Source organism: Ciconia boyciana, chromosome 2 (genome assembly GCF_034638445.1).
Source record: "Ciconia boyciana chromosome 2, ASM3463844v1, whole genome shotgun sequence".
Classification (NCBI taxonomy): Eukaryota; Metazoa; Chordata; class Aves; order Ciconiiformes; family Ciconiidae; genus Ciconia; species Ciconia boyciana.
The window spans coordinates 168,228,188-168,246,472 of record NC_132935.1 but is presented as its reverse complement, the minus strand read 5'-3'; the positions used below and the strand labels follow the sequence as shown (position 1 = coordinate 168,246,472).

At 40.3% G+C, this 18,285-nt stretch overlaps 1 protein-coding gene across 4 annotated transcripts in view; it reads left to right on the top strand.

Moving 5' to 3' along the window:
- SMARCC1 (SWI/SNF related BAF chromatin remodeling complex subunit C1) overlaps positions 1 to 18,285 on the top strand; it is a 95,867-nt gene that overhangs the window by 23,045 nt on the left and 54,537 nt on the right. For all 4 annotated transcript variants that reach the window (XM_072854924.1, XM_072854925.1, XM_072854926.1 and 1 more), the window contains 9 exons: positions 1,356 to 1,425; positions 3,151 to 3,226; positions 6,065 to 6,190; positions 6,903 to 7,021; positions 8,262 to 8,386; positions 9,191 to 9,250; positions 9,898 to 9,935; positions 12,512 to 12,633; positions 16,344 to 16,415. In XM_072854924.1, the coding sequence (XP_072711025.1) occupies positions 1,356 to 1,425; positions 3,151 to 3,226; positions 6,065 to 6,190; positions 6,903 to 7,021; positions 8,262 to 8,386; positions 9,191 to 9,250; positions 9,898 to 9,935; positions 12,512 to 12,633; positions 16,344 to 16,415 (808 nt within the window). The remainder of the gene's footprint in view (positions 1 to 1,355; positions 1,426 to 3,150; positions 3,227 to 6,064; positions 6,191 to 6,902; positions 7,022 to 8,261; positions 8,387 to 9,190; positions 9,251 to 9,897; positions 9,936 to 12,511; positions 12,634 to 16,343; positions 16,416 to 18,285) is intronic.

Sequence of the window (18,285 nt, the reverse complement as noted above, 5' to 3'; positions counted from 1 at the left end):
TGATGGCCACTAGATGGAAGCGTTCACTTCTGTATAGGAACCGTCATGGCTTGTTTGTCCTCTGGTGCTCATCTCTGTTCTGTACTTCTGGTAATATCATGCCTAGCCACAGGTTTATATTTAACCGCTTCAGGTTCTCAGAAGAGGGTTGAGCACAGCAGGTCCCATCTGTCTTGTAGTCAGTGAACATGCAGATGTGCTAGACAGAGCACTCTCAACCCCTGATTATACTAAGATGAGAAAACAGCCATGAATTCAAGCAGTGTAACTTCATACAGGTTCAGATCCTCAGGGTTTTAATCCTGCCCTGGGCCATATTCTCGATATTTGGGTTGCAGGGAGTAGGTCATTACATTGTGTCAGCTGTGCAGTTTAAAAGACAAACCTTTAAAACACCAGTCAGCCTGAGCATGTGCCTTACTGCAAAACCAGCAAAGTATTAGTCTTGCTTAGTAAGTCTGTATTAACTTGAAGTCATCATTAGCACCGCTGTGAAAGAAGAAGGTTGAAATCCAAGTTTGGTTAGACTCTTGGAAGTGTTTTATTAAAATGTGTTTCACCACCACCCCCTGCCCTGACATTTTTCCTTCAAAGTTTTATTCCTTCAAAACCTTTTAAATACCTGTTGAGAGTAGGATATAGTACTGGGAAGAGGGTCTTTTGAAATAAATGTAAATCAATAGAAGGAGTTAATGAGGGGATTCAAACATCTAACAAGGACACAGAAAGACAGAGGGGAACTATTTACCACTTGAAAGCATTTTGGGAGAAGTTTAGTCTCCTTGGTTATACAAAGATTTAAAAAAAAAAAAAGTGACAGACTGGAGCGTGTCTCTCTCTCCGTGTTATTTCTGCTGTCTTTACTGAATGTCCTTTTGGAGGATTTGCTCTGTCCCATTCTGAGTTCCAGGCCCAACTGGCCAAGGAGCTTGGGAGATGAGACAGGACAAGATGAGCTGGCAGAGGACAGTGCTTCCACTTGTCAGCTAGAAATGCCTCTTGCTTCTGTTGACAAACAGTTGGAGTGTTTCAAGCCTCGCCGGATCTTAATTTGGAGTGTGTTAGGGTAGGAACGTATGTGACCAGGGAAGGAAATGTAATAATTCTTAATATTAGTATGATTTTACTAACGTAACAACTGTGTTGTATGCAGGCAGAGCACATGCGTGTTTAGACATGGCAAAGGTAATGCAGGCGCGTGTGTCACTGGCAGGCCAGGCCATTGTAATTTCACTACAGTAGACTTTTATCAGAGATGATTGCAATAACTTTACTATGACTGACTATGGAAAAGCAAGATAGTGTTTAACGTGCTTTACCATCTGAATCTGATGCTAGATCTTTCCCCTTTGCAGATGAATGGTTGAGACCTGTGATGAAAAAAGACAAGCAGGTGCTGGTACACTGGGGCTTTTTTCCAGACAGGTAAAGAAAGGTGGGGGAAGAAAGCACACCCCAAATCTTACTTAAGTTTGTTGAAGGAAAAGTGTCGATTAAAACTTGCAAGTAGGAAAATCCATGTCCTCAAACAAGCCGCTCCTTTAGCTTTGAGTCTTACCTCTCCTGATAGCAGTGCTCTGTGGTTTTCAGGAGTGAACCTGCGTGGGGAATGTCCCAGCTGCGTGGGCTACAGCTATCCTCTTTTCTTGTTCTGCAGAACATGACAGGCTCAGACCTATCTCACGCTGGCTCTTCTGAAAACTTAACCCTAATATACAGTACTGCATTCCTGTTGTTTTGATTCTGAATGGTTGTACGTCGCTGTTCGTATTATAAGACAAGCAGTGGTTGTCTTACAGAGTATAACCACACAGTAATTTAGCATTGCTACCATTTATCTCGATGTCCAAGGCTTGAAAAGGCTTAATCAGTGGTTGAAAACCAAAATATGCATACCCATTTGTGATACCAGCAGGTGGGTGAGGTTAGAAAAGAAGAGTCGATTTTTCTGCCGAGCCACTGGTAAGGTTGCAAATTGAACCAGACTTTCAAAGGGCAGAGTGAGCCTTTCCATCAAGTTCGTAAGACTTTAAAGCCGAAAGGGAGAACTTCTGATCACCTAGTTGAACTTTCTTCGACAAAGAGAGATTTTACTCCATGGGTTGGGTTGCCTTTAGTCAAGTGCAAGTGATCCTTGAAAGCATATATTTGAGAAAGCTGTCTTGGGTTGTTAGAAGATTTTAAAAGATAGTGTATGTGCTGTTAGTAACTTAAATGTATTTGTAATAACTGGTTTCTGAGTCCAGGTTATGGAAAACTGAAAAGATTGATAACCCAGCATTGACTTCTACTTAAATAACTTATTCGGGGTACTAAAATCTGCTCTGCTGTGCCTGCACGGAATTCCCAGGAACCATATGCGTATTTCAGTGGAAGAGAGCAAACAACAATCACACTTAAGTTTCTTTCATCATACAGATGAAGAACCTTTAAATATTTTTACATTATATCATATCAGTAGTCAAGTTTGTGTTGACTCTCTGTGTGTGTATATGTATTTATAAATATCAGTATAAACATAAGGAATGCTATATACACATCTTTTCTTCCATATGACTTATCCCAGTTGCTCGGTACATGCCTAGTGTTGATGACAAAGTATTTTGGCTTTTGCTGTTACTGAGTGCAATTTCTTAGTGTTTATAAATAGGCTTTTGAGGGAATACCATGTGAAAAAGTGAATGTAAATAATAAATGGATTCTACAGCAGTAGGGATTGAAGGAGAGGATGCATACTCCTAGGAATACAGTATCTCTTGCTTTAAACTCATAAGAACAGAAACAAGTTAATTAACTTAATGCCAGGGTTTGAACAGGTGACTCAGAAATGGCATTTATACCCCTGAATCTAGAGAGTAGATGTGCAATTTTAAGCTGGAGCTAGCTTCACTGAGATGGCTTTTAAATTCAGAAAGTTGAAAATGTGCATTGGATGCCTTGGACCCCTCCCTTTTCAGCGTGTCCCATTGCGGTAGCAGAAACCAGTGATTATTCCTTTAACTGTTCATTGTGTTGAGACTACTTTAGTATTCTATCCCAGCAATATGATTTGCACATGTCAGAATTGCTGAATAAATATTCCTGCTGGTGATCTTTCTGGATGAGCAGCTCAAGGGACCAATTTTTTTTTCTCTTGACTCCTCTCATTAGCTATGACACTTGGGTTCATGCCAATGAAATAGATGCTGAAATTGAGGATCCTCCAATTCCTGAAAAGCCGTGGAAGGTAAGTCTCTCTTAAACAGTTTCCCAAAGCTACTGTATTGGTATAGCTCATGCTCAGGTGCTACTAGATCATTGAATCATAGAATTGTTTAGGTTGGAAAAGACCCTTAAGATCATCAAGCCCAACCGTTAACCCAGCGCTGCCAAGCCCACCACTAAACCATGTCCCTGAGCACCACGTCCACACGGCTTTTAAATACCTCCAGGGATGGGGACTCCACCACTTCCCTGGGCAGCCTGTGCCAGTGCTTGGCAACCCTTTCAGTGAAGACATTTTTCCTAATATGCAATCGAACCCTTCCCTGGCGCAACTTGAGGCCATTTCCTCTTGTCCTGTCACTTGTTACTTGGGGGAAGAGACCGACCCCACCTCGCTACACCCTCCTGTCAGGCAGTTGTAGAGAGCGATGAGGTCTCCCCTCAGCCTCCTTTTCTCCAGGCTGAACAACCCCAGGTCCCTCAGCCGCTCCCCATCAGCCTTGTGCTCCAGACCCTTCCCCAGCTCCGTTGCCCTTCTCTGGACACGCTCCAGCCCCTCAATGTCTCTCTTGTGGTGAGGGGCCCAACACTGAACCCAGCATTCGAGGTGCGGCCTCACCAGTGCCGAGTACAGGGGCACGATCACTGCCCTGCTCCTGCTGGCCACGCTATTGCTGATACAAGCCAGGATGCCATTGGCTTTCTTGGCCACCTGGGCACACTGCTGGCTCATGTTCAGGCGGCTGTTGACCAACACCCCCAGGTCCTTTTCTGCTGGGCAGCTTTCCAGCCACTCTTCCCCAAGCCTGTAGCGTTGCATGGGGTTGCTATGGCTGAAGTGCAGGACCCGGCACTGAGCCTTGTTGAACCTTGTACGATTGGCCTTGGCCCATGGATCCAGCCTGTCCAGGTCCCTCTGCAGAGCCTTCCTACCCTCCAGCAGATCAGCACTCCCGCCCAGCTTGGTGTCATCTGCAGATAGAGGTTGTAGCGTGCTGCTGGGTAACAATGGCTGTATTTCCATATATATGGAAAAGCAGAGTGATATTTCTGGAGCTGTACTGAAAATGTCTAAAACATTTCTTTGGTCGGGGGAGGAATGCTGTTGAAAAAATACTTTATTTTGTGAGTGAAAAGGGCAGACTTATGCATCCCTGATTCGTGCCAAAATTACCATGTTTGTTTTGGCCTGACTTGAGGTGTTTTCTGTTAAAGGTAAGTCCTTCCCTTTCTGCTGAAGTGCAGCCATCTCTGGGGTGAAACCTGACAACTCATTAGAAGGCATAATGGCATTATACAATGTTTAAGGAGAGGAAGTGGAGAAAGTACCATATCTTCATGATGTTTTTGGAAGAATATTGTTAAAGAAGAGAACTGTCAGGTTAGAAACCTGAGATTACCACACCTGTATTACAGGGCTTAAAACATACTTTGTGTGCAGAAAGTTCCTCTTTATAACATAGAAATGGCCAAAAAATATCAGGAGTTAGACAATATGGAAATTAAGAAGCTTCTTTAGGAGAACAAATCTGAATTTTTGAAGTCTGTGGTACAATTGAAATCTTGTCTGTTCTCTTTGAGTTACTGTAATGGCAACATTATCTCCAGCAGATTCAGCTGTTGGGATCAAAATAGAGCTGTGGTCTGGTTGACAGAGTGTGTGTGGCCGTGGGCTCCCCCATCCCCTGGTTTCACACTGCTACAGAAGCTCTTGAGTTTGTCTTGGCTCCATACCACTGTAGATACCAGCTTCTGTATGCTCTTAGTACAGGGCACAGTTTAAGTTTCTTGATTTTACTAAAATCCTTGGCATTGCTAATGAATTGTAGAGTATGAACGCAACTGTCCCTGGAGTTAGAGCCAAGATGGAAGTGAATGAGAAAACCAGTAGCTGTTTAAAGAACCCCTGAGGGTCATATCTCCCCTTTCTTTATGGAAAGGTTCACTTTAACAGGAACTCTGCTCTTAACTGATGTCCTAATGATGCAAAAAGTCAGCGCTTCTCAATCTGTTGAACATGTGAGCACTCTAACCACCATCGGCATTATTTCGGTTCTCTACATAATTAGTTTTCTTTCTACAGAAATGATTTGCCTTTCTGATTTAGCTCATTGCAAGTGAACAATACAGAACAGTTATAATCAAACAGTAGTAAATACTACTTTATTGTCCTTTTATTGGACTTACTCTTTTATACATAACATGCAGTGTTCTGTGTGTATGCTGTTGATCTGAACGGCAGAGTTAGAGTAGCTGAGGTCAGAAAATAAGTTGATGTCTGTTCAAACACTACTTATTCCAAGTAGTTACCTGTAAATAACTGGAACACATGCTTTTTGTGTATAAATCATACTAAAGCTCAAGAATTTATTTTCAGCTATGTAAATAAGAACTTTATTTGAAGTTGGATATTTTAAGTCAAGATTGTCAATCTTTCCAAGATATGGCCAACTCTTCTTAATTTTTTGTGGTCTTCTGTAGCACATCTGCTAGGGTGATCTGATTTTAGAAGAATTTAGAAGATTTTGATGGTAATTTTCAGCATCCAAAGTACACTCTTAATACAGAGCCGTTGTCCCAGCTGTGAGAACTGACCTCACACTTCAGAAGGCTTAAAAATGACTGAAGAGCAGACACGGTGTTCAGTAGACTTACGTGCGTGTTCATCCTTTATTGTATTGCCTCAGGAAACTGTTATCTATTATGTGTAAAACCATTACGAGGTATTTGGACATTCAGACCCTGATAACAAAGCTGCAACTACTTCCTTCATCCTATGTGGTCTGTCATGGAGTTATTTTTTAAAAAAACATCAGCATGTTTTTTTAAAAAATAAACATCAGCTCGTTCTGTTCTTCAGGTTCATGCCAAGTGGATTTTGGACACAGATATATTCAATGAATGGATGAATGAAGAGGATTATGAGGTAGATGAGAATAGGAAATCAGTGAGTTTTCGACAGAGAATCTCCATGAAAAATGAAGAGGTAGGTGGTTCTCTGCTGAATGGATGACCTGTTGATACGTTAATATTCTTTATTTCTGCATGAGTCAAATTTTTGGGACTCAAAGTTGTTGAAATTAAGGTAGTTGAACAGTTTGAGGTGCCTATGATAACACAGTCGAGTTTAACTTTCTTCTCCTGTATGTCCTTTATCCAGAAGTGTAAGTGTGCACTTTGAATTTTACTTTTTCCCCCTTCCTGAGGATGGTAAGAGATAGGACCCACTCTGTGCTTTCTCATAAATGAAGTCGGGGTGTGTTAAACAGCATCAGTTAATATTTGATTTCCGAATTCTGTGTACTTGTTGAAACTAATTTTTGTATCCCTCCCCATGCAGGAACTTAGTTAGGACTCTGCGAACATGTTCATTTAACCTTGAGGCCAGGCTACTCACTCGGAAATCTCACCTGATGGATAGAATATATTGAACAAGTCACACATTAGCATTGGAATCTTGCTCTGTTTTAAGAGCACAGTTTAGTACAGAGCCATTGCAGCATCTGGGGGATGGCTGTAGAAAATTTAGGGGTTTTCATGTTGACAAATGGAAGTATTCTGGAGCTGAATATGGTGCATGATGTGATATTGCTGCTTTTAGCTTCTTTGTCGTAGGATGTATTAAGGAAGAGTGTAGCCTACAGCGTTTCAATAACTGTAGTATTTGGGATGAGCTAACTACTTCACTTCTCTAACAGCCTGTACGTAGTCCGGAGAGGAGAGACAGGAAAGCGGCAGCAAGTACAAGGAAGAGAAAGCATTCTCCTTCTCCACCCCCCACTCCTGTGGAGTCGAGAAAAAAGACAGGGAAGAAAGGGTGAGTGTCTAAGTCCTGGAATTTGAGGTGAATTTTCTTGAAGAAATGCTTATGGGGAGATCTCTGTCACCTTTCACTTGTCTCACCTTAGATTACAGTAGAATAATTATTTCTACAATAGACTTGAGTGCTTTTGCTTGTGCAGTATATGTAATTTCTTTACTCCTCTGTAGAAATGTATTGCCTGCAGGTGGAGGAGAATCTAGTGCAAGTTGTCACGTTATCTGTGTCAGTGACGGGGTTCATGGCTGCATCAAGAGTAGAATTTACCAAATGAAAAGTTACTCGGCTGCTTCTAAAATAACTCAAACTACTTCTGTTAGTGCAATCATGTAGTACATATACACTTTTTGAAGTATAGCCCCATAAATTACTGCGTTTAATTGAGGAGTTTTTTAATCTACGTAGCTGGGTATTTTAAAGTCCACTTCTCAAATGCAGCTTTAATAGAGTAGCATTTGTGGCCTACAGATTAGGGTTTTTTCCAGTGCTAGTTTGAGCTCTTAAAAAAAAAAAAAAAAAAGGCCAATGTTATATCCAAATAAAAGCTTATTTATGGGGGTTTATGTGTGGATATGGAGGGGAGCACTTTTGAACTAAAAATTCAGGTCTTGTTTAATAGACCTGTTGGGCTCTAATAAGACAAAACCAGAAATTTATCATCTGAGGTGAGAAGGAATTAGTTGATAATCTGAATTACTTTTTTGTTCCAAGTGTAAAGCCTGAGTTAGATTCTGTAAGAAGAGGTGTGGGTGATTCTGCCTTTGTTCCCAAAATGGCTTCCTCGGTACACAGAATCCATGGCACAAGCCAGCCTGTTGCCTTAAATAAGGCAGCATGCCTTGAAATGGTCTGTCGCCTCTTCTGCTCTGTGCAGCAGATGCCCTTACTGCAACTTGAAAAAGGACAAACGTAAGTGAATCACTGCTCCCTTGAATCTCATCAGCATGCAAGTGCTGCCAACACGCTGGAGGCAGTTTGGGGTTGGAATCAAGATTTATATACAGTGGTGGTCTCCAGTCTTGAAACAGTGGAAAAGACCTTTTTTTTTTAAACTTACTTTGTTTTAATAATACACAGAGAATATTTTTCACTAACTCCACCAGCACCACTTCCTACAGCATTCATGTTTTCCTAAGTGTTTTAAGCCAGTCCTTTAATCCTGATATCTGAAGAATAATGTCAAGATGAGAACATGACAGTTGCAGCTGGCAGAGAATTTGTGTATGATCTGTTTTAGACAAGCAGCCTTATATGGGAAAAGGAGAGGGCAGAAAGAAGAAGATGAGCAAGAAGATCTTACGAAGGACATGGAGGATCCCACACCAGTACCTAATATAGAAGAAGTGGTACTTCCCAAAAATGGTAAAATATGTATACACTGGGTTCTTTGAACGTTCAAACAATTGCTAAAACTGCACTGAAAAATACACATATATTGTCAAATCTTTGAAATACTTTGTGGCCATGGGGCCAGCTGATCTGTGCCCATCTAAATTTGCCTAGTCAGGGGTTTGAATGTGACAGCGGAGAAGGGCAGCAGATTCACCTTCTTTTGGCTTTTTGGAATACATTTACAAAGATCCACTTAAATGTTTAGTTTCACCTATTTTAGAATTGCTCACCCATTATAGAGTTCATGTTGTGGGGGATGGAGTTTTCTGGAGGAAGATAATTGCATGCCAAATACCCGAGATAAGCATGTTAAATGAGTGGGAACTCTAGCAACATGCCAAATGCATTCAGTTCTTAAACCTCTTCAGAAAAGTGTTGATCTATGCAATACCTGTTCAGTAAAGATAAGTCAGAAAAATAATTCCTTCTATCAAGTCCTTGACACCAAACTATTGTGGATGTGATACCATTTGGTTTTTACCTGATTTGAACTTGCACGTAAGAATTGTTACGTGTTGTACAGGTGGAAAAAGTACAGTACTTGGTCCACTGACTGCATGAATGGAAGCTGCTTTGTGTTCAGATGTGAAATTACAGAAAAAATCAAACGAATGGTCTGTTGTACTCAAATGGCACAGATTAACTCTTTTGAACTGCAAAGGCATGACCAACAAAACTGTTGATTGATAAGATAGTAAAAGCATGCTAGACTTTGATAATTGTATCTCGGCTGATGGTTACTCATCAGAGTTTCGATCTTGCTTACTTTTGTAGTGAACCCAAAGAAAGACAGTGAAAACACGCCTGTGAAAGGAGGAACAGTAGCAGACCTCGGTAAAACACACAACACCCTCCAGCACCCCCTCCCCTAAGTTTTATAGTAAAGTCTTGCTTGCAGACCAACAGAGTAAATATTTTTAAATCTCTCGATTTTAAAAGGAATCTCTAATTCTATTCTTTTTATTCAATTAATTCAGTTTTCATATGTATTTGAGTTGAAATGTATTGGCTCTTTCACTTGCAAGGCAGTTGCCTTGTAGGCATCTTCTTCGGTTTTTTATATGACACATAAGCTCTTTCCTGGCAGAATTTTTCTTTTCTTACTGGGAATCAAGGTGTATCACAGGTTCCCTGAGCTCTGCTAAGCCTTTGGCATAAGAGTTATAAACTAGTGTGCCATATCCTGTTATACAAGGCTACATCTAGGGCACTAGGCGGTAATTAAGTATGGATTCCTAAGTGTGAAAAAATTCTAATTATCCTTCCTCTGTATTCTTATCTATTCCCTTGTCTGGGATAGCTGAGTGTCTGCATAAGGATGAGATTGCCTTAATGATGTGTGGTCCACTTTGCTTTCCTCCTCACTTCCCTTCTAAAACAAATGAAATATTCCTTACAGTTAAGCAATTGCATTGCTAGAAAGGCTTATGAGCAATCAGATGCTTTTTTTTAGTGTAATTCTCAATCCTTTTACTTTCCAGATGAACAGGATGAGGAGACAGTGGCAACTGGAGGAAAGGTAACAGCGGCCATTTCTTACGAAGCTTGGTAGAAACTGAGATCACAGAATCACAGAAAGGTTTGGGTGGGAAGGGACCTTTCCAGGTCACCCAGTCCGACCCCCTGCCATGAGCGGGGACATCTCCAACTGGATCAGGTTGCTCAGAGCCCCGTCCAACCTGACCTTGAATGTTTCCAGGGATGGGGCATCTCCCACCTCTCTGGGCAACCTGGGCCAGAGTTTCACCACCCTCGGCGTAAAAAATTTCTTTCTTAGATCTAGTCTGAATCTCCCCTCTTCTGGTTTAAAACCATTCCCCCTTGTCCTATCAAGATCTTAATCTCATCTTCAGTAACTTAGCCTGTAATGTTTTTCAAGTCATGTATAAGATTAAATTACTCACTGATAGGACTGTTGTTTTGCTATTATAAAAAGTCTGCAAATGCTGTGAGATTATTTTGTATTTTTAAATCTAGTATATTAAAAATGAGAATGAGGAGACAGATGCAAAGTCTTTTCAAAGAAGCATTTTTCAGATGCAAGATTTTTCAAAGATTATGCTTTTTCTTTAGGTTTCATGACTAAATCTAAACCCCAGATAGGCTTCGTGATTCTTTTAATAGAGTCTTCAGGGTAGTTTCTGTATTTAATTGCATTGTTGGTGTGCCAGGCACTATTTTGAACAGCTTGCCTAGTATAAGATAGCTTACCTGATCACGCAGGTAAGAAAAGATCACATCTGTGTTAGGTTCATACAGTTGCACTCCTGCACAGACACAGATGCTTGGATAGGTTATACACATAATTAAGAAAATCTGACTTTCTCTCCATACTGACGTATTTCTAGTTTTACCGTATTTCAGTTCATACGTCCAATCTCTATATGTGTCTTCAGAAGTGCTCAAAAATCCTTTCTCATGTTTTAAAAGGGGGAAAGACGACAACTCTAGGTATGCAAACCACTGACTGGCTAGTGAGCAACCTTTCTTTTAGGTTTTAGGCGCAGGTATCACACTAAGGAGCGGTGGGTTTAAGTATCTCTAGATACAGACACATGAACAGAAATCGCCAAAATACCATTCTTAGGCAACCGCTATTTTCCAAGTTAGGGAAACCAGCTCAGAAGGAATGCGGCAGCAGGCCTTTCCAGTATGGGAAATGCTCTTTTTTCAGTGTAACTTCTCCATCCCTGGGTGTAGAATGACCTGGAACTGTGGGACTCGTGCAGCAGCCTTAATATTTGTTCCATGTTCAGACTGGAAGAGGTTTGCTTTTCAAGTCCTATGCTAAACAGTGTTTTTTTGGGACGTGGCCTGTTTCTCTGTTCAGTGAATGCATTTTGAGAGCAGAAGGGTGTTAAAAGTTGAGGGGATGATGAGAAGAAGGACTTCTTTTCTGAATAGCTGTTGTCAGATCACTAAATAGATTTAGAATGGTACCTTGTCTTTGGGGGAATTTAGTCCCCTAAAAGATATGTCACTGGTACCAATGACTCTTTAAGATCTTGCTTTAGGGACTCAATTATTTTTAACAGTCTATCGTTTCCCTGAAAGCTGTCTGGATTAGTAATTCAGGTAAAGAAAACCATTAATGTTGAATTGCCTACAGATTCTTCAAACAGCACGTGAGGGTTTCTCATACAGTTCATATCATGTCCTTGCCCTCTTACACTGCCTCCGTGCCCTTCTCTTTATCTTTTTGGATCAGGAGGTGAGCACGTGCTGGAATTCAAGTTGCAGAACACCTAGTGTTCACAGAACAGAACGTGACCAAAGACTTCTCCCTCGTCTTGGAAATCTTAATCTTGCTCACTGATGTCTTCACAGCCCTGTATGAGCAAACTCATGGGTGTGTTCACCCTCCGAGATAGCGGGGCATGCAGAGTTACAAGTTTAACTTAGCATCTCTTCTTCACAAGAGAGAAAATCCAAGACCAGCTTTACGGTTGGTCAAAGTGAGTTTATCCAAGGAAGAATTTAGGGTCATGAGACGCAGTTTGGCAGACATGAAACTATTGCTGCTGACAAGTGTCCTCCAGTGAAACTAGAATCTGATTTCCTTTAATACTCTTCTGAGGAGGGAGAAGGTTAATGCAGGAAGAGTGGCAAAAAATACAACCCGTCTTAGACAATATTAAAAATCGGTGCAGTGTCAGTAACTGGAGATGGCAGCAAGAGCAAGGCTGACGGCTTACGCAGTACCCTAGATTCATGCTGTATTCCTTACACGTGGTTGCAGTATACTGCAGAATTGAAATGCGGTGTTTTCTCCCATAGTTAGAGCATGCTTAATTTTATAAACGGGATGCGAAGCGTGATCTAACTGTACTGCCAAGTATGTCCTTGAGATTTGAGAGCTGGCTCTGTAAAAACTTCTTACTGGCCTTATGCTTTCTTTAATATTTTTATGAACACAGATTACACTTTCTCTGGTCCCTGAGATTTTTCCCCAGTGACCAGAGGTTGCGTCAGGAAAAGTTTATTCTGCACAGGATTGGAAAGCACTTATTTTGGACTAACTTGGTGCTGGCTGAGAGTTGTTAGGTATGTCTCTTGCAACCTACTAACCGTTGTATTCCATACTCCATGATACAGGAAGATGAAGATCCTAACAAAGGGGATCAAAGTCGGTCAATTGATCCAGGTGAAGATAACGTCACAGAACAAACCAACCACATCATTATTCCAAGCTATGCATCTTGGTTTGACTACAACTGGTAAGAAAGTAATTTGGAACTGGGGGAAGACTTAGAGTTTTGGTGGTTGTTTCTCATAAATCAAGCTGAGAACTGAAAGAAATTACTTTTGTTCAGATCTAGTTCCCATGTATGGGTACATCTTTTCCATTTAAAAATCTTTCTGGGCTGACTTCTGGCAGTTTTCAGGGATTGAGAATGAGGAAGAGAATTTCAAACAGCGTAGATCTTCAGTCTGCCTTCTCAGCATTTTTTGCTTTACATTGATTTTTATTTTCCCCCCCCATGGGAAGATAATTCCTTTCTCTTCCCTACTTCTCTAGTCCTTGTGTGATCTTTCTGTGTTTGTATCTACTTCTGAAAGCTGGTGGCTTTTTATTTTGCTTCAGATCTTGACTTTGAGGATAAGTCACTGATTATGCAGGGAGGATACTTGTTTCATTTGGAATCCTTCTTGGAGTCAGAGGTTTGTGGTGTGCAATGACCATATAACTCGCTATAGTAACCCTAATGTGCTCTGTATACTCAAACTTTTGTGGTATGGGAAGAGATGCAAGTGATTGGGAATGAAAGTCCCTCTACAAGTTAAACTCTTATGTAGTACTTTTTAAAAATAAAAACTTTGGAAACAGAATAAGGAACAGTCAGTTGTCTCGAAGGGCTGTCATTTGATGCGTTTTGTCTTAGCTCTAGGATTTGAGACATTGTTTAGGCTGGAATCTAAAAAGATGTGCTATGACACTTGGGTATTAGGATTCATGTGCAACTTTCAAAAGTGGAAAACTTTTTATAGTAGTGAATTAAGATGAGATCTGAACTGTTACTGTAAGGGTTGGTTCAATTTCCAGTTCTGGCAAACTTCGTTACCTTGAGCCAGTTGCTTAGCCTATGTCTGTGCTAGTGGCTTGAGTTGACCTCCATCTCCATAAAAAGAAACATCCATTTTCTCAGTCCTCTTGCTCTCCCACTCTGAGATGATCCTGGAAGCAGAAACGCCAAGGATCACATAGTCGGAATTTATAGGCGCTCCAGTTGCTTTGAGAACGGAACAGCTCAAGGTGTAGTTCCGTTACGCACGCAGAACGAAACGCTCCACTGAAGCGCTTCATAAAGGGATAAAGAACTGTGGATCTGCTGTAGATCAGGAAAGGCAGCTTTGCGTAGCTCGAGCTAATTGAGGTTTACTGTAAACCAGGGTAGGCGTATCTGTAGTCTCTGTGCTTTAACTCCTTGTTTGTAAAGTGAAGGTACGATGATACTTCCCTACTGAGAAAATTACGACAATGACATTTTGTCATGAGATCACGGTGACACTATTGTACAAGTGCCTTTCGGGCACGACTGGTAATAATGGTTGGTGAAAAATTCTTGATCGGTGCGTTTGTAGTAGCAGCAGTAGTTCTGATGGCGTTCCGGAGAGCTAAATCTGTCTCTGAAACACAGCTGAAAGACTAATGCCCTATTTCTGAAGAAACAGAAGAAAATTCTCATTGCATCAGATGTACTTGCTCTGACCTTGTAAAAAGCAAACTTAAAGCATCTCTGACGGGAACAGTGGACGTCCACAAGGTAGCAGGATGATGTGAAAAGAAGCTTTGATTTTTGGATTCTAGTGCTCCAGAAACAGCACGTTAAGCTGATTTGGATTTAAGGCTGAAATAACAAGCACAGCTGCGAGACTGACATTTTTCTGTCTCTGAGCACTTCTTTTCCATTCAGAGGTAGGTTTTTGTAGTTCTGGAGAACTAGAGGGCCTGTACGCAGCGCTGTCCCACCTCGGACTGCAGGTGGTACTGCTCTTGCTGTGCCAGCAAGATGCTGCTTGGGTTATGTAAATTGGTGTCTGCAGCCCTCCCAAATTGCAAATACTTCTTTAATGTGTCCAGTCGCAATTAATTTAAAGCAAACTGAAGAATAATTCTAATCTACTTCTCTCAAAATGTTGTATAAATTGCTGTTTTAGAATAGTCGTTGCTAAAATTAATTTTCTGGTAAGAAGATAAATTTGATTTAATGCCCAGTTCAGTTTCAGTGTAATCTCTTATGCTTTGGGCAACTTCATTGCAAGACTAGATAATTTGGTTTTTACTACAACCTGAACAGTTTATTGGTTAATGTTCATCTTCAAGTTAGAGTATTTTCCTATGAATGACAAGCTAAGAGTAAGCAGTATCAGCGTAAAAGGACAATTACATGGTAGGTTAAAACACGTATGTATAGGAGGAAGGAAGGTTTGTGAAGGATGTATTTCTGCATGTTTCCTTTAAAAGTAACAATTCTTAAAGGACCGTTGTAGTTCTCCAGATTTTAACTTGCATAAAATATGTGCCATTCTACGAGTTTCTGTCTTAAGTTACTCTAACAAGCTCTGCATTTCTGGCACTTTTTTATAAAATGGAAATTTTTTAAATCTCAAAGCTATTTCCTCACTTAGTAATAGGTGGGTTAAATCTTAGGTCCCTCAAAGAATTTGCATATTAAGATCTTCAAGAAAAAATGAGCTGACTAATCAAGTTCCATATACTCTGGCTGTTTACTTGCATTGTAATTTTGCTTTGCAGTGAAAACCTTATATATCATATTACCTGCTACGGGTAACGCAAAATGGTCTTGTTTGTTGCTGGTAGAACTCCACAGGTGTAATCACCCTGCAATTAAAACATTTCAAGACCAAATTTCCTTATTTATGTTAAAATAAATCATATAACTTCCTCCAATCCTTTATGTAGGGAATATGAGAATACGGGAATGTGATTTCATAAGCTTCTGCAGTGCTGTTTCCATTGTCAGGCTGGTAGTACATGCAAAAGGGAAGATTCTCCTAGAAGAACATTTGAACTTCAATGATATGTTACCTGGAACAGCTATGGAAGGAAAAAGTGTTAACGTATCTGCCAAATAACTAAAGCTGAATTTGCTGTGATCTTTACCATAGTTTATTTTATATACTGCATAGCACCGCACGTGTCATTAGTTCTCCTCTTCCATACGTGGTCAGTTTTTCCTCCATATTTCTTCCTTGGAGTGCAAAGGGGAAGAATTATTTTTAAGACAGTGTTTCATTGCTCCAAATATCCATACTTTGGATTTTATTGTCCCAGTTGACCAGGGAGGTACCGGCTACGTTCTTGAAGCCAGTCGGTCTCCTACCTGACTTGTGAGCCCTTGTAATTACTGTAGACCCAGCTTTAGAGTTGGACACAAAGCACTTAGTTGCACTCCCATCTTCCAAGTATATACTGTAAAAGCTTGGTTTCTTTGAGGTATCGGTACTTTACTGAATATTCGCACTAACTAGGTTGGAGAATAAAGATGCTCTGTCAGAATACAGAACTCGTGAAGGTACAGTGGAAAACGGGCTGCTGCTCAGTACTCTTCCTTCAGAGTTTGATTAGGGCAGCATTGGGTGCATAGTTTTGCTTCAATCAGTGACTGAATTTTGTGATGCCTTTTTAATGCAGCTTTGCTGATTCAATGAAATAAGCAAATTTCAAAGGGTCATGCTAGAATAGTAGGGTTTAAAAAAAAAAACAAACCCAAAACAAAACAACAACAAAAAAACACACAACAAAAACCCACACACCCCCAAAAACCAAACAAACAAAACCAACAAAAACCCAAACCCTTGCTATAAATGTACTCCCTCAAAATACTCATTTGAAGGTTTGCAGAGTACTCCAAGATTATTTAGTATTTGGCATCTGAATTGTGTAATTTTTTTGTTGTTACAGTATTCATGTAATTGAACGTCGTGCTCTTCCTGAATTCTTCAATGGAAAAAACAAGTCGAAGACTCCAGAAATGTAAGTAAAATGTGAATATAAGCATGTAAGGGTTCGGCAAGATCAAGGAGCTTTCGGTTTTGTGAATCCTGTGGTCGCTTCAGCTGTGCATGTGTTAAGCAGATACTGTCTGTAGGGGCATGAAAGAAGGAAAGAGCACCTGTACAACCACTTCTTGTAGTTTGATAATGTCTGTGGATTATTAGAGCCAAAACTTTAAATATCAAACTAATAGTTAATAGTGGTTATCCAGGAAAAATAAAACTAGTTTCTCCCAAGTAATACTGGAACAAATTCTTGAACTTTTTTATGTGGTATAAGACATGATCATCTTCGAAAGACATCTGAAAAAATTCATGATACTGTAGAAACTTAATAAGCCTCCTTATTTTTCTCTCTCTTCTCATGCCATGCTATATTTTTGAGGCTCGGGAGTTTTGTGTGTAAGCACTGATCACCGAGTTTGTTGTAGGATGCTGTGCCAGGCTGTGGAATGGATTTTGCACAGTTATCTGTGTTGATTTCATGGTTCCCTGAGCAGCTGATGGGTAATTCTGAAAGTGCAGGAGAGGGTCAGAAAATGAATCTTCACATGCCTGAGATGTAACTGTGTTTTTAAATATTAGGTAGTCTGATCTAAATCAGAGTTGTGCATTGCAAGAAGAAAAATATTTTGTCATATATAGCTGTTCCAAACCCCCTAGTGATGTTTTAATTCTGGACATGCCTATTAAATCTAGGTGGAGTTCTCTCAGTTGAATTTAGGTCCACTTTGTACCTATCTCATCTCCTTGTGGGACCTGGTATCTACTGCAGAACTTAAGTGGTCCTAATTCAAAATTATACACACACAGCTGTTTAAACAGCTTCCCTGAAGCTGTTTAAAATAAAAATAAAATTTTAAAAAGGCTGATTATTGTCTTGAGCTATTGCAGGTTTTTTCATACATCAAATGATTAACTTCTGATCTGACTTAGCAGTGTAACAAGATAAGCTGCTGATTTTGCACCAAATGCTTTTCTTGAGAATCTACTGCAAGGCTTGTTATGTGCATTAGTAAAAGTACACCCCCCCTTCTCTGAGAATTTACTGTTCTAACAGTAAAGTTAGTTATTCAGAGCACTCTTGAAAGGTTTAAAGGAAGATGGTCAACATCAGGCTTTTGAACAATATCCTTGTTTCTATTAAAATGATAATCCTAAAACCTGAGAGTTCACCAAAAAAAAGATAAATTTGAACACCATTGTATGCTTGTCGACTTGGACAGTGGAACTAGGCTAGTTGTGTTCACTTATCTTGGGATCAAATCTTGGTCTAGTTGCAAAGCAGCTTTTGGGGATTTTAAACCAGTTCTTTTGAATTAACTACTAAATGAAGTGTTGGAGGTGTCTTCTCAGTACGTTGTCTTAACGTCGGCAAAGCCGTGCATTTTTCATACACAGCATTTCTTCAAATGAACTTTTTTCCTCCGTTTCTTCTTAGTGCAAATGATAGTGGTAGTATCATCCTGCATTGCTCTTCCAGCAGGTGAACGAGGCAGACTTCAAAGAGAGTGTTCTTGTGCTTGAATCTTCTCTTCTCAGGCATGACTCTTGCTTTGTAAGGCTTCCGATCTAACATTGAGATAGAAATTAGAAACTAAACTTTTTCAGCCTGGAGAAGAGAAGGATTGGGAGACCTTCTAGTAGTTGCCCAGTGCTCAAGGAAGTTACTGAGAAGATGGAGCCAGGCTCATTATTGAGGTGTGTGGCGGGAGAAAAATAAGTCAAACTGAAACAGCAAGTTCTATCTTGATATAAGGGAAATTTTTAGCTCTGAAGGAGATGAAGCGCTGGGATGGGGCCCTGGGAAGTTGGGACTGTTCTTCCTTGGAGTCTTTCAGGCCTTGCTG